General features: G+C 33.4%; 1 protein-coding gene and 1 long non-coding RNA gene across 2 annotated transcripts; both read right to left on the bottom strand.

Annotated features, from left to right (window-relative positions):
- Positions 1–11644: 11644 nt before the first annotated feature.
- LOC120289918 (ankyrin repeat-containing protein NPR4-like) lies at positions 11645–12385 on the bottom strand. The gene is made up of 2 exons (XM_039305313.1): positions 12248–12385; positions 11645–12181 (listed from the first exon to the last, which is right to left on the bottom strand). The coding sequence occupies exons 1-2, from the start codon at positions 12323–12325 to the stop codon at positions 11645–11647; spliced, it is 615 nt and encodes a 204-aa protein (XP_039161247.1). The 5' UTR covers positions 12326–12385.
- Positions 12386–12711: 326 nt separating this feature from the next.
- LOC120289588 lies at positions 12712–15208 on the bottom strand. Its single transcript, XR_005547611.1, has 3 exons — positions 15123–15208; positions 14975–15034; positions 12712–12816 (listed from the first exon to the last, which is right to left on the bottom strand). It is a non-coding gene; the product is annotated as an uncharacterized LOC120289588 (long non-coding RNA).
- Between the last annotated feature and the right edge of the window lie 247 nt (positions 15209–15455).

The raw sequence follows: 15455 nt of genomic DNA on the forward strand, positions 1-15455 counted from the left end.
TAAGTGCACCCGCCGTGTAAAAATTTCTTACTTTACATAAGCGGGTTTTATAGAATGACAAATATTGCGATTTTTATATTTAGCATGTATATTTATTCCATAAACAGGTTTGTGTTTCCATTCTGACATTGCTTGTATTAAAAAAGACAGCGTGTGTAATATAAATCCTATTTCAATGGGCTTTTATCTTGTACAATGGTAGTATGAAATTTTCTTAACACAAGTAGATTTTAGGTAATCAAAATAATCAATTTTTACTTTTAATGCGTAACTTTATACGGTAAATAGATTTGTATTTCCATCCTAAGATCGTATAGGCCCAAAAAAAAAAAGTACTTTTACTATGACGATATATGTAATATAGATATCCATAATATTTGTATCTGCAGCCATTTGATCCATACTTTATAAACAACATGGGGAAGTCATTCTCTTCACCAATTTTTTCTTAACTTTCATTTTTATTGTCAAAAAATCATTCTAACATAATTTGAGCTTGGATTGCGCTAAAGTGTTATTCTCCCATAAGAAAGACATTGACATATTTAATTTTACCTCATAAGGTGAGATTACTGTCATCCTCAATTAATAAAATCATCATATACTTTTAATTAATGTAAGTATCCTAAAAATCTTAATATCAGAATTTTTTCTAAGAATAGAATGATTGAAATGGCTGAATAACTCGACTCACATTGGACCTAGTTAACTGACTATGGAATTTATGCTTATTTTTAAAGAGTAAGGAAAATGGGGAGGGCAAAATTTTTGGATGGAAAGTTAATCAATGAAATTAGCTCATTTTATATAATAAAGACAAATCGTTTTTTCCGTGTACCGTGAGTTAAGTAGTATCGACACAAACATGCAATACGCGACACGACACGACACGTCGACACGTCATTTTTCAAAAAAAGAGAATTTTGACATTGAGACACGTTATATATTAAATAAATATTTTTATATATACTATTCAAATTCATAAATAAATAAATAAATAAAAAGAGCCTATAATGAATCAACACTAATAACATTAATAAATTTATTCATAAAAAAATTGAAAAGACATTTTCAGACTTTAACAAAAGTTATCGATGAAACAAATGACTAAAGAGAGATTAAAGTCAAAATATATTTTAACCCACCTATTTATTTATTTATTAGCCTTACCTATTCATTAATGAATTTATTTAGCATTCGGTATTTTTTTTTAGGTGAGGCTAAATGGGCCCCATCCATTTATTTCATCCTCCCTGCTTTCTTCCCCCACCCGACCCACCGCCTGGTGCTTGTCACTTCCTAAAATTGAAATCACCTTGCACGAGTCTCCATCCTCCTCTCCCTTCAAAAAAGAAAAGAAAAAAAAAAATCACAAATTCTTTTTCACCCTTAGCCTATCCTTTCTTCCCCAGCAGTAAGTTAGGCATCCCATCAATAATTATGACACCAGCTGTCCAATTGAATTGTTAACATTTATACTTGGACCATGAATTTAATGGCCAAATTGGATGCCCGCAATAAAAGATCCCTACCTTCATCTTGTCCCATCAATAATTAGGACACTCACTGTCCAACTGTATTGTGAACATTAATACATGGAACATAGTAACGAATTTAATGGCCAAATTGGATGCCTGCAATAAAAGATCCCTACCTTCATCTCGTCCCATCAATAACTAGGACACTCACTGTCCAAATGTATTGTTAACATTAATACATGGACCATAGTAACGAATTTAATGGCCAAATTGTTGGAAGCATGCGATAAAAAATCAATACTTTCATATGGGGAAATCTCCAAAAAAGAGCTTAAGTCTAAACCCGTCAATAAAAAAAAATACATATCTAATTAGATTTATCTTCACTCAAAAATTTAAGTAAATGAGTTTTGTGTCAACTTGGATAAAATAATAGCTCCACACTACATCAATTCTCCAATGTGGGATTTTTTTAACACAACTCACTCACACATGCTTCCTAACAATCTCCTCATCATGCATATGGGCACTTAGTTTTTTTAGGTCTACTTCCTCTTAATCCAAGTATTCTTTTACATCAAGATATCTCATCTTGATTAGATTGGAGGCCCATTAATCTATCATCCGCTTTGATACCATTTATTGAGAGCGCGTAGTAGAAGCCTGATACCTTCACCAAATGAGATAACCAAGAGAGATCTCAAGTTCGAGCCCATCAACATATCTAATTAAACTCAATTTAATAAATTATGAATCAACTAAGAGATATATTAATTATTTTACACACACTTTCTAATATAAGAATTATTTAACACAACTCACTCACACTTACATCCTAACATGAACTTAACTCATAAGACTCAATTAATAGAATGCCTAGTAAGCTCATCGATTAGGCAAGACAATGCAAATGACCCGCACAGCCCATCCATGGAACGTCCGGTGTGGTCATTGATCTCGAGTTTCCAATGGGCAGAGTTTAAATGAAGCACATGACACGTGGTGATGATTAAGTGATGCAAAGCGTGCACAATTCACGGCGGAGTCAAATAGGATCTAAAACCTTAACATTAAACTTAACGAAAGTCACGAGTTCTTTTCAAAATAGATATGTAGAATTAGTTTTATGAGACCTTCTAATTTTCATATTTTGGACCATATGTTTATCAAAGAGGTTTTATTTCTCGTTGCCATAGATCTTATCCATTTTGCATATCTTGGACCTCCTGTCATGAGTTGTTTCCGAATTAGATATTGTATCGTGAATTAGGTATGTATATATATATATATATATATATATATATATATATGACCATCAATGGACATAGAAGAAAACGCATGATGGTTGACAATAAAATAAACAAATGCCACGTATCCAGTTGTTAAAATACGAGGACGCACGATTGGTAGCCGCTTGTATGAACACTGACAAGAATTTCTCATTAATGAAGTTTTAAATATTACTAAAAGAGACAAGATGGTTAGCATCGAAGACGCATGTTGTGGAAAACAATAGTTGCTGTTCAGAGGCCTAGTCATGGAATAGTCACCAATAATTGCACAATTCTCAAAACACGATGAAGACGATTATGTAAAGTATGGGCGGAATGGGTCTATGAGAATAAAAGAGCATGGGTAGAGTCAATTGCGGTTACCGGAGAAGATGCAATTGCTGAGTGGTTATTACATTTTCATTATAAATACCACCAATTATCTAGCTAGAAAGCCCCGAACAAATCAATCAAAATATTATCCTTTTATCTTATTTTTCCTATATTGCACTTTAATTTCTTAGTCATAACTTTCAAATTCCCATCGTTGATTAGATTATGGCGTGTTTATTTATCCTAGTACCTTGTTGTTGACTAAATTTCAAATGTTGTATCTTACCATCATTAACTTGTGCCGTTGATTAAATTCCAACATAGTCTGAGATTGATCTTGTAACTTTTGGACCTTATCGTCGATTAAATTCTAACTTGGTCAAAAATTATACAATGTTATTTAAAGGCGCTAGATTCCTCATTGCACAAAATATCTTCTGTCGAAGTTGGTGTAGAACCATTGTCCCTTTTAATAGGAGAAAGATATTTCATTATGAAAGTAATTCTGGTGAAATGATACCAAAAATAGTTTTTCTTTAAACAGACGGATCATTGGCCTCCTTAAAATTATTTCATTCCCTCAAAATATACAAGTACCTCCCTTAGGATCCGTTCGTTTCGCCAAAAATGAGTCATTTCTGGAAAACATTTTCCTAGAAGTCATTTTCCAGGAAAATGACAATATTTTCTAGTGTTCGGCTAAAACCTGAAAATGTTTTGAAAAATATTTTCCGGTGTTCAGTAAGGAAAATATTTTCTAAGATTTCACCACTTAGGCATGCATCGCTTATCAACCTATAAATCTATCAAATATAAACTTACCTTTAAATCCAGTCAAACTTACTTCATATATTTGTTTCATCATTGTCGCCAAATGCTCATCTACTCTAAAAAATGTTTGTATAAATTTAAAAAAAAAGTAAAAGAGAAAAGAAATAAAGTATGTACAACCCTCATGAGAATCTTCCAGTTGAGTGGCCTGTTCTCCCCTTACGTCTTTTGTGTTCTAATAAACAAAAGAAAAAAGAAGCAAAGTATGTAGAGCCCTTTGCTTGAGCAATGTACAACTGCATATAAATAAAGAAAAAGATAAGCAAGAGTGCAGAGTGCGAGCTTGAGATCGACGAGCTCAAGGTTCACCTGGCAACGGCCGACAACTAGCTAAGAAAAAGAAGATGGGAAACAAAGAAAAGAAAAGAAAATTAAAAAATAAAAATAAAAAAGAAAATAAATAGAAAAGAAAAAGGAAATTAAAAATAATTCGAATTAAAAAAGAAAAATATAATTAAAAGATAATTCTAACAAAAAAGAAAGAAGAAAAAGAAAGTGGAGGAGGAAGTGATTTGTAGAGGTGTGAGATAAGAGAGATCAAGTGAGGAAAATGTTTTTCACTTTTTTAGAAGACTTTTTTCCTTTCATGAAAAACATTTTCCCCAAGGAATTCATTTTCCGTGAAACGAACGCCGGAAAATTTGGAAAATATTTTCTCGGAAATCATTTTCCATGAAACGAACGGAGCCTTAAAATTAGAGAAAATTCGAAATATGGGCTTGAAGTGCCATTATTTTTTCAAATAAGGGCTTCAAGGGAAACTTGTTTCAAATTAGAGCCTAAAGTGCTCTCTGGCTTGTTGGCTAGCATAATATTCCAGCTGATCAGAAGTATTTTCATCTAAACACATTTTTAATTTTACATTTTAATTAAATTACATTAAAAAAAAGATAATTTAAAAAAAAAAAAAAGAGAGTAAACATACAAGCGGTTGGGCCCATCATTGATGGGGTGACAGTAATAGCTAGCGAGGTTGCTAGTGACCCTCGCCAAAGACAGGAGAGGGCAGCAACCCTCACCTAGGCATCAACCTCCCCACTTGTGATGAGGCGGCAACCACAAGCGAGAGAGAGCCCTCCCATCCATGTGTGTTTTCTTTTTTAAGTTTTAGTTTTTTTATTCAATTTGTTTTTTATGAAAAAAAAAATGAAAAAATTAAAATTTAATAGACGAAATTGGCCTTCATAGCATAGTGACTTCATGCTCTTATTTGAGACTGATATGGCTATTATATGCTCTTATTTAAAACTAGATTAAGTTCAAACCCTTATTTAGGAAAATGATGGCATTTCGGCCTTTATTAGAAATAATATCCACTTCAGATCCTTATTTAAGAAAATAATAGCAATTCGAGCATTTAATTAAAATAATATCTACTTCAAATCTTTATTTAAAAAAATAAAGGTATTTCAGGTTTTTATTTAATATTTTTAAAATTAACAAAGAATTTTATTTTGGTGGGGTTCTCGTGCAAAAGCTGGTGCGGGTTCCATCTTTCCTTTTCAATGACTTGCGATGTTTTGGACTCTCAGATTTTCATGTAAAACCAAAAAGATATGAAAAAAGAAACGAGAGAAAAATTGTTTTCGTGGGCAGCGTGATTCACCATTTCTTAGAAACGAGTAGGATTGATGAAGCAACGAAAGGACTCGTACTGGTTAAATAGCGACGGAGCGAGCACGTGCATGTTATGTTCCTCCCCTTCCAAGTTCCAACTACAGGACAAACATGCGACGGTTATGAAGATGATTGATTTTTTTACTCAAAAGACAAAGTTAATGCGGTCCTTTTGAAAATATGTTTCGCCTTTTGCACTTCATTTATTTCATAAAAAATAAATAATTTAAACATATTTTTAAAAAATTATCGTTTTATGAATGATGAAAATATTTTTTATTTATTTATTTTTATAAGCGATAGAAACAATCATTTTTTAGAAAAAGGAATTATGAATTATTTATTTTTCACCTTTACCAAAAAAATATTTATGTTTCACAAGATAAATGAAACCTTAATATTATTTTCCCAGCAATATATTTGAAGCATTAACTTCTCTTTTTTCAAGAGGGGTGCTATTTCCGCCCTACTAAGTCAACTCCATTTTTATTAAAAAAAAAAAATTGCCCTTAATCATTTAATTGCAATTTAAAGTGATGACCTCATCTTCTTTTTATTTATTTAGTTCTATTTCTATTTGAGATCTGATTGTCATAATTAAACACTTCACATGTTTCATGTTGTTTATTGTAAGCATCCCACTAATATTAAAGGCACTACGTTTCCTTTTTTATATTTAGATTTTACTTCCCTAAAAATAGGTTTTGTCGAAAAAAGAAATTTCTAAAAAATATGTATCAAGTTTCTTAATTTACTACAATAAATAATTTGTCTTTTTTTTTTCTCTACTATTGGTGAGATATCTTTACACAAATAATGTAAAGAAGTTATAGGAATATTTAGGAATACACTAAAAACATTGATGTAAAAAAGTTATCTATAATGAGGAATTTCGATATTTTGTCCATGCACTTCATTGATGATATTAATTTTTGTCAATCTGAAATGCAATTTTTTTTAAAAAATTATTATTTTATGCAATTGATATAATTGAATTTTACCTTTTAAAAGTTTCACATTGAAGAATGTAATGGTGATTTTATTTTGGTAAATCTCTAAAGATGGTCTTTTTTTTGTTTCATCCTATGGTCCCATTATATGACAATTGATAAAACAATGTTTGATGGTGATATGCACAACAAAAGTGTAAATTTATATACAAGTGATCGTGTAAAAAAAAAAAAAACCTACGTTGAAATTTTTTTACACTATATTGACAATTGATTCATAAATTTGTTTGACAACGTAGAAGAGAAATAGGTTTCTTGAAAATTTTTCTTTTTGCCAAAACGAATTTTTTAGGGAAGTAAAATCCAATTTAAAGAGCAAAACATAGTGCCAACAATTAAATTAAAAAAAAACATGTGAAATTCTTAATTATGACAACTAAATTCTACATAGAAATAGAAAAGGCCACCACTTTAAATTGCAATTGATTGGTTAGTGAGAGTGGATTTAGTCATAAAAGGGTAAAAATAGTGTCATCCTGTTACAAATACTTTAGAAGTGCTCAGCCAGTCATCAACTTGGTCACAGGGCCATGAATCACTGACTACGCAATCATCATAGACTACGCAAAGTGCTAAATTCTTAATTTTTCTCCTATTAAAGTAGATTCTCCTCTCCCTTTTTAGTTTACTTTTCTTTGAATTTTCTGTTGAAAATAGGTGACTTATAAGGCAAGGCATTCATTGGAAGGTGGCGGTTGCCAACGATCTACTTGAAATTCCATTTGTAGTATTAAGGCAAGTAATCTTGTGATCAATCTTGTGAGAAAAAAGCCTCTTGCAGGAGAGGGACAATCTCACTCGAATTACGGGACCTACACATATTACTACAGTATACTGATTATGCGAAACTTCTAAAACATTCTGGTGATCATAACACTGTTTCACTAATTTAATCTTTAAACCATGGGTAACAAGTTTTTGTTATGGTCACCACGATCAACATCGCTGTTACAATTATTGTTCTATTTGGGTATGTGTCACCATGGACTTCGTAGCTAGGATTGTCCTTGCTCCCCGCTAAAATGACTCAATGATTAAAACAAAGAAAAATTAATGCTGCCAAATATTTAATATTTATTGTGATACGAATCAGCACATTTCTTACTGTGTAAAAAAAAATCATAAATTATGCCCTCTGCTATGCTAATATCCCAATTTTTTTTTGAGAAAAATTACTCAATTTGTAATAAAAATATGTATGGATATTAAGTCAATCCTAAATTTTTGTGCGAAATTTTAATCTAGTCCTATCACTGACGTGCACTTCAATTGTTGGTGTTAATCCTATGTAGCAAATCTCCATGTTCACAATTTTTGGCGAAAATTGGCCAACAGGAATTGGTTAGAATTTCACATAAAGATTTATAACCGAATTGGTAAAATTGAAAAATTCAAGATCGAACTAACATTCATATAAAATATGGTTTGGGACGATTTCCCCCATTTTAACGTTAAACTTATACCAACGTGACAAAAATCGACAATTTTTTGTCACGCTATGCAAATTTGAGATTTTTTGTGACATATAAATTTGGATAATTTTAGGATTGCTTTACGGTACTTTTTGAAAAATAAGGGAAGCATAAAAGCCATTTGAATTGGAGCTACAGCAGGCGAAAGTGAAGACAACGTATGAGCAGGTGAGAGGAGTGTAGGGACGGACCGACAATTATTAGAAATAGAACGCGTCGGGGTACCACTGATGACACTCTCTCCTTTTTCACTTTTTTCTTTTATTTTTTCCAAAAATAAATAATTGATTTATATATATATATATAAAGATCCTATCCTATCCACACCGAACTCCGGAACTCCGTGGTCCTTCTCAAAGGCACGTGCGGCATGCTGCCTTCGGTTACTTCAGCCGGTATTATTTAATTTAATTTAATATATTATTTTTCTGGGCCCTCACATTGTAATTTAATTTAATATATTAGTTCGTCAATAAAAAGTTTCCATTTCAAAGTGCACCGAAATTGACAACGGTTGTGGGTAGATGCTTAAACACGTACGAAAATTTTTCCATTACTTGGCATTAGTTTAGTTTTTAGTTTTTGGATTACCACGGAGAATTCTAAATTGGTGTGCAAAAAACAATTATTCAAAATTAATTTTTTTATTATAAAAAATTAAATTGATATATTCGCGATAAATTTATCCTCTGTTCGTTTCTGTTTCGTCAAAAAATTACCGACAAAAAAACCTTTCGAAATGTAAATCGATAAAGGATGTGCTAAGAAAATTAAAGGTATGACGACTTGAGGCAATTGCGGCTGACCACGTAAAAAAAGTAATGAGATGTAAAGATAACACGAAGATAAAATTAAATAATTTATATTCATTGCTTGATTGACGGTGCCTTTACTCTAACTAGAATCCTAATACTTATAGTTATTTCCGGCGGTTATAAAAGAAATCAATATGGCTCCTAAAATTCAGCAGCATGTACTTATATACGGTTACTAGACAAGCCCGCGACTCGATAATCAATAGCACTTCTCCACTTTTCACGTCTAGCAATGACCAATACTTTTGTAACATGGGGCTCGACTTCCTAATGTTTAAGACGGCCCATTTTTCCCGGCTTTTATGGCCGTAAGCTTCCGAGATCTTCGGCTACACTACATCATGATCGTGTCAGTTCCATTTCTCGATAGCCATACAGGCCTGCCCAAGCGAACTGTATCTGAAACTATTGGTCCCCATTACATGGACAATTACCTGGTTCCTAGCTCGTAGTGATTTGTCTCGGTCGTGGCCTTCTTGTTGATAAAACCAAGCTTTATTCATCGACACTCATATTTAAGGACTTAATAATTTCCTTTTGTTTTTACCGTTTGCAAATCTTTTTAGTCGTTGATTGTCTATATTTGCCGACTAAAAGCTCCCAACAAAATTTTACTTTTATCATGTCTTGCTCGCCCTCTCCAAGTCCCAGTCGTCATTCGGGAATTTAGGCACTTTTTTGTGTTAACAGCTTCCCTCTAATATTGTGGCGACCCTAAGGGCGTGGCCGGGATGACAGGGGAGGCTACGCTAACCGGCAACCCAAGAAGCTAAACACATCTCATGTCCCACATCGCTTAGGGGAGGAGTTTTAAACTAGTTTATAAGGCTTGAGTTCTCTACTCTGTGTAACGCGTTTTAAAACCGTGAGGGTCGAAAGCCATGGGATGATTAGCTTGCAATATAAAGAAAATGAACTTAGATTGGCAAACCTACTAATTTTACCTAAAAAATTCCTCACATTTTAAAAATATGCTCAATTCCCTAATTTTATCATAAAAATTCAGTAGATTTGTCACATTAGCGTACCAACTCAAGATTTTTCGTAATACAAAACTTAGGTTGTAGTAAATATGACATTGATATATCAATTTAGAATTTTTTTAAAATGACAATCCTTAATTTTTTCTCCGTAACTTTTTTTGCAGGCCTATAAATTGGAATTGTCTAGTGGACACAATGACGCACAGAATTAAATACAGGAGGGATATGGTAGGGCTAGAGCACACATAATCTCTCCATAGTCACATGTGGATTATTAAATACTTAAAGTTGTACAGCTAGATGTCTAGTCACAAGTATTTACCGCGGGGGACCAACTATTTATTAGACTCAGTCCAATCCGTACATATATAGGAATATATTCACACTACATAATAATAATAATCATAATGTGACATGATATCTTAAACCAAATTCCACTTATCAGACTCGATCCAATCCGCATCTTTAATCTATCTTATACAAAAGACCATTCTAAATTATTGTAGGAGTTACTTCATGTAACCTAATTTGAATTCGAAGTGGCTATCTCAATTAGGGGTAATAAATCATTCAAGCAATGCCTCATTTTAGTTTAGTAATAGATTTTGAATATAATTTAGAATGCATTTAGTAACATTTTTGTTTCTTTATTTCTTTATTCTCGAGAATAGAAATCCATTTATTTAGGTTTTTATTCTCGAGAGTAGATTTGGAGCAAATACAAAAAGAAAATAAATAAATAAATCGTCTCTTTGTTCCTAAGAACAAATCAAAAAACAAGCATTTTCTCTTTTCTTTTCTTTCTTTTTCTCTTATTCCTCTTCTACTCCTAGCCTACTGCCGGCCTTGGCGATGGCCGGCGATAAGCCGAGACAAGACCCGGCGACCTCACGGGAGCCTCGTTTGCCCCCGACGAGGTCCCCCGAGCCTCGCCTAGCCACCGCGAGGTTGACGTCGCCAGCCGAGCGATGCCAACCTCGCGGTGGCTAGGCGAGGATCGAGAGCATCTCGCCGATGACCAGCTAGAGGAAAAAGAAGAAGGAAAAAAAGTTAAAAGAAAAAGAGAAAAAATGTTTAAAATTATTAATAAATTTAAAAAAATTCTAAGTTGCAAAAAAATTGGGGTTGTACCAAATATGTTTATGTTCTGAGAATAAAAATTTTGTGCAGTTACCAAACATCTTCAAATGTTCAGAAATTCGTTCAGGGAATAAAAATAGAAAAAAATTATTTCTAAATAAAAATTATTCTTGAGAATAAAAATGTTATCGTACGCATCATTATTGTTCGTTGAGGGACCTTTGAGATTCTAGGTTGTTTGCTCTGAGAGTATATCTCATTTGGTCATCTTGTCACGACATTGAAACGTCTCCACATGTCGATTGCATCCAGGTACGTTGATCCTCTGTCCGGCCAAGTGCTTGCTGTACTAGCGTGATTCACCAAAGAAACGTCTAAGCCTTTTGCTACTGTGATCACAGAGAGACCTGAAAGAGGCTAAAGTCGTGGTGAGGCGGGAGTGCAGGATTTTGATGGCTATGTTTCTGATGGAGTTGGTGCTGCTGCTAACGAGCACTGTGCACTGTTGTTGGGTGAGAAGTTGGGAAGGGGTGATGCGGCAGAGAAGAAGCGGAGCATGATGATAATGGAAGTGCAGGAGGCATCGATGGCCAACGCGGCTAAGATGGCGGAGGTCAAAGCCAAAGATTTGGATGAGAGGATGCGGTGAAAGTGTGGGCAGTGGGTGAAGACTGATTTTGAAGGCTCAGCTTCCATTGAACTAAAATAGTTGCTTGCTCGGCTTGCCATATCAGAATTTCCTTGTGGTGGGCCACTACTTGGGCGGCCATCTTCTGCAAGATAGAGAATTTCTATGGATGAACCACTTCCATCGTTCGCTTAGGACGATCATAAGAGTAGAGCCAAACGCCACGAGCATGAAGGCCAAAGAGAGAAAGAGAAAGGTGAGGCCTAATATCATTTTTCTTGGTAGTGAGCGGAGGAAATCTTTTGGGTTATAGCGTGTAGTTAGGATAGCCAAGAACATCAAGGTGGCAGTGATAGAGGAGAAGAGAGCTAGAGCGTCCGCAATCACGAATACCATGAATGAGGTCTTCTTCAAAAAGATCGGAAGCCCTGTATTGTTGTCATTGCCTCCAGGAACAGTAAAAGCTGCAGCAAAAGCTACTGTAGTGATGAGAGTCGCTACAAAGCTACAAGATGATGATGTATCCTTCATCCATTGTCCTGCCTCTTTTAGCAAACCTTTGCGCTGTTCTACAAAGACTTCCCAATATGTTTTCCCTCTCCTTTCGTTTGTTTGCTCCCATTTCAGACTTTCAGAAGAAGGGTTTCTCTCATCTTTCTTCACCTTCAATTAACACAAATGTAAATTAAAGAGCACAAAAGGGTGGCAAAACAAATAAGGTGAACCGACCTTGAATTTTAGACTTTCAATTTTAGGAGAGCTCCTATTTTCCAGTACCTTCAGAAAATTAAGGACGTCTATTAACATGAATGTAAATAAATTAAAGAGTGGCAAACAAATATAGTGAACCGACCTCAAACTATTGAAGTTCCCTTTGCATAAGAAAAGCTGACCCAGAAACATCTGCCAGTGCATATCCTGTTGACCATCCTACTACTGCCTCCATCAGGTCGCGGTCCCTCTTAATGTCGTACCTCAAGTTTGGAATTGTGTCGTGTGCATTCAGTAGTCTAAACAACTCAACATGCCGTCCCCTCACAACTTCTTCAATCAGTTTATTTGTGAATTTTATATCCCACATCAGTTCCGGATATTGCTTAAGACATAACTTGACAATTTCAGATATTCCATTAGATGCAGCTTCAAGGACAATTGGAGTATTTCAGGAGGTTTCGTAGGATCCTTTTTCTCTTTAAAAACTAGAATTGCTAACTCAAGCCAGCATTCGTGCCGTAACTTCAATTCTCCAATCCTTTTGATAAAAGGTGTTACACGTAACACTAGATGAGCAATTTTGCCTGCGATGAAAATTGAAAAGGTTATAAGGGCTTTCGCATTTAGGTCATGATCTTATGTGTGCGCACGTGCATGTGTTTAGTAGTTGAGAAGAGAATGATGAATTTAACGCATTAATTGGAGAAGCAAACTTCATATGGCTTGAAAATCAAAATGCATGTATCAAAGAACAAATGGATTTATGGATGAACACACAATGTTATGGAAAAAAAAGAGTTCGGAAAAATGGATAGATTCAGCCATTTATCGATAGATCAATTTTCGACCGAACTATTTTTATAGATTCTCCTATTGAATACATGTCGATTGGACTTTAAATTGAATGAAATTCAGTCATATGTAATATATGAATCGACAATCAATCCATATTAAAAAATATGATCCTAAAGGGATACATTGAGCACATCAATTTACAATATAAAATAGAGATCTCTAACCATGGATAAATAAGGTCATTTTTCTGTAGATACCACCGCATTTGTTTTTTTTTTTTGGGTCTGAAGATACTATGCCAATTCGTATACATGGTTTTGTGTAGAGATTCCAGATTAATATCTTGAACCAAGGAATTGCTGGTTCTACCACCATTAAGAGGAGAGAAGCATCACGTCGGCAAATTAGGAATTGATGATGAACAAAAAGGATACATATCACATTTGTGAAATGAAAATTGCACATGTAATTAAATTTAATAATGCTCAATGTTAGAAAACAACTTGGATCAATCAGCCTCCCTGACTTGACATTCAAATTTACAATTCTCAATATTCTACTTGGCAATCCAACATTAAGTAAGACTTCTCAAACTAATTATACAAATGTTAAGTGCGGCCCTATTTCCATCTTCATTTTGGCTAAGAGACTCCTTTTTTCCGGTTAACTTACCGAAATACCCTCATTTCTCTCTTCAAAGTATTGTTTATTATTATTATTATTATTATTATTATTATTATTATTATTATTATTATTATTATTATTATTATTATTATTATTATTATTATTATTATTATTATTATTATCATCATCATCATCAATTTCACAATAGAAATGCTCCATTATTACCTAACAAAATATCACTTTATCACGCATCTTATTGTAATGCACCATTATTACCCAACAAAATATCACTTTATCATGCATCTTATTCTAACTTTGCCTACAAAATGTTGTCAATTTTAATTTATGGTATTATATTTTCAAAAGGGTTAAATTGTTAGAAGCATGATCACATGTCAAACATATTTATATTTAGATCATATCTAAATATTAGCCAAGGATAAGAACATAAAGGAAAATAAAAAAGAAAAAGAAAAGAAACTTCTTGTCGTTCTAGTCCAATTACGAAGAAAGTAACTATAATGATCATAGATTCAATCTCATATCAAGTGTATCCAAATTTTGAAAAATGCTTAAAACTTTCCTTTGAAAAATCCGGTGCGAGTTTTAAAGTGAAGAAAGCGTAAATAAAATTTTAACCCCATCTTGCAATTCATATTATAGTTTAAAAAGCCCAAAGAAAAAAAGTAAAAATCAACGATGTTTAACTTTATAAACCTACAAACTTATTCCAGAGAACCACTCACAATGTCAAAATCGGCTAGATAATTAGATTAAATTTTAATTTTAAACTTTGAAATAAAGTTTCCTCAAACTATTTGATAAGAATATGCAATTAATAGTGTATTCATAAGCCATCATAACTAGAATTTTCCAACCTTCTATATAACTTTCGTGATTAAAATATGATATCATAAATTAAAATTAACAATCTTGTTTAGACAAGATAATAATAGGATAAATGATATTAAAATATCTTTTTGGATGTAAACTGACATTTATATTGTGAAATTGATAAGATTAGTGAGATGATAAAAATTTAGGCAGTTTTGCAGGTTAGTGTAATATATAAAGAAACAATAATAATTTGGAGGGGGTTATTTCGATTAGTTTGTTGGAAAAAATGAGTGTTTTAGCTAAAACGGGGGTGTAAATAGCGTTACTTGTTGTTAAATTAGAAATTAACTTGTTATGCACATCATGATTTAGATATTAATTGTATACACTAATGTAGTCCCTATCCCTTAACTTTTTATGAGTAAGATCTTTGAATGATATGCTTTTGCCGTATTAGTCCATCCATCAGTAGATTAACAAAAATACCTCGAGCCATCTTGGTGTCTTTGACTTTGTGAGATGATGGATCAACCGAGGAAGGGATACCTAAAAGGGAATAGATAGAATGAACACTATGAAAATAGAGTTGCTCTAATTGTGGATATCTAACAAAAGAAGTGCAAAAAGTACCTACATTGGTAAATACACTTTTCCCAAAAATTGAGTTGAGCTCCACTGCGGTAGTAAGACTTCACTTGTACTAAGTCTTTTAACAGGCCATGGTTTTCGCTCTCGTCAAATTTTGTCAAGTCGGGGTATTTGTTAGCTAAATCCAAGAGTACGTCTTTTGGGACACAAGAACAAAAAAAATTAATGCAAGTAGACAATGAAGGAAATCAGATAAGATGAGTGAGTGTGAAATCCTACCCAAATGGCCAGCCTTAATAAGGGCAAGCACGAGATCATTTTCTGGGGCGGATTTCATACATCTGGCTAGGAACCAGATAACCTCCTTTTGCTTAGGAGC

Source organism: Eucalyptus grandis, chromosome 11, assembly GCF_016545825.1.
Source record: "Eucalyptus grandis isolate ANBG69807.140 chromosome 11, ASM1654582v1, whole genome shotgun sequence".
NCBI classification, from domain to species: domain Eukaryota; kingdom Viridiplantae; phylum Streptophyta; class Magnoliopsida; order Myrtales; family Myrtaceae; genus Eucalyptus; species Eucalyptus grandis.

Bases quoted from the DNA above. Each gene is read 5' to 3' on its own strand.
- LOC120289918 (XM_039305313.1), bottom strand. From the start codon at position 12,325: ATGTTAATAGACGTCCTTAATTTTCTGAAGGTACTGGAAAATAGGAGC. The intron at 12,182-12,247 runs GTCGGTTCACCT...TGTTAATTGAAG, and splicing joins TTGAAAGTCTAAAATTCAAG to GTGAAGAAAGATGAGAGAAA.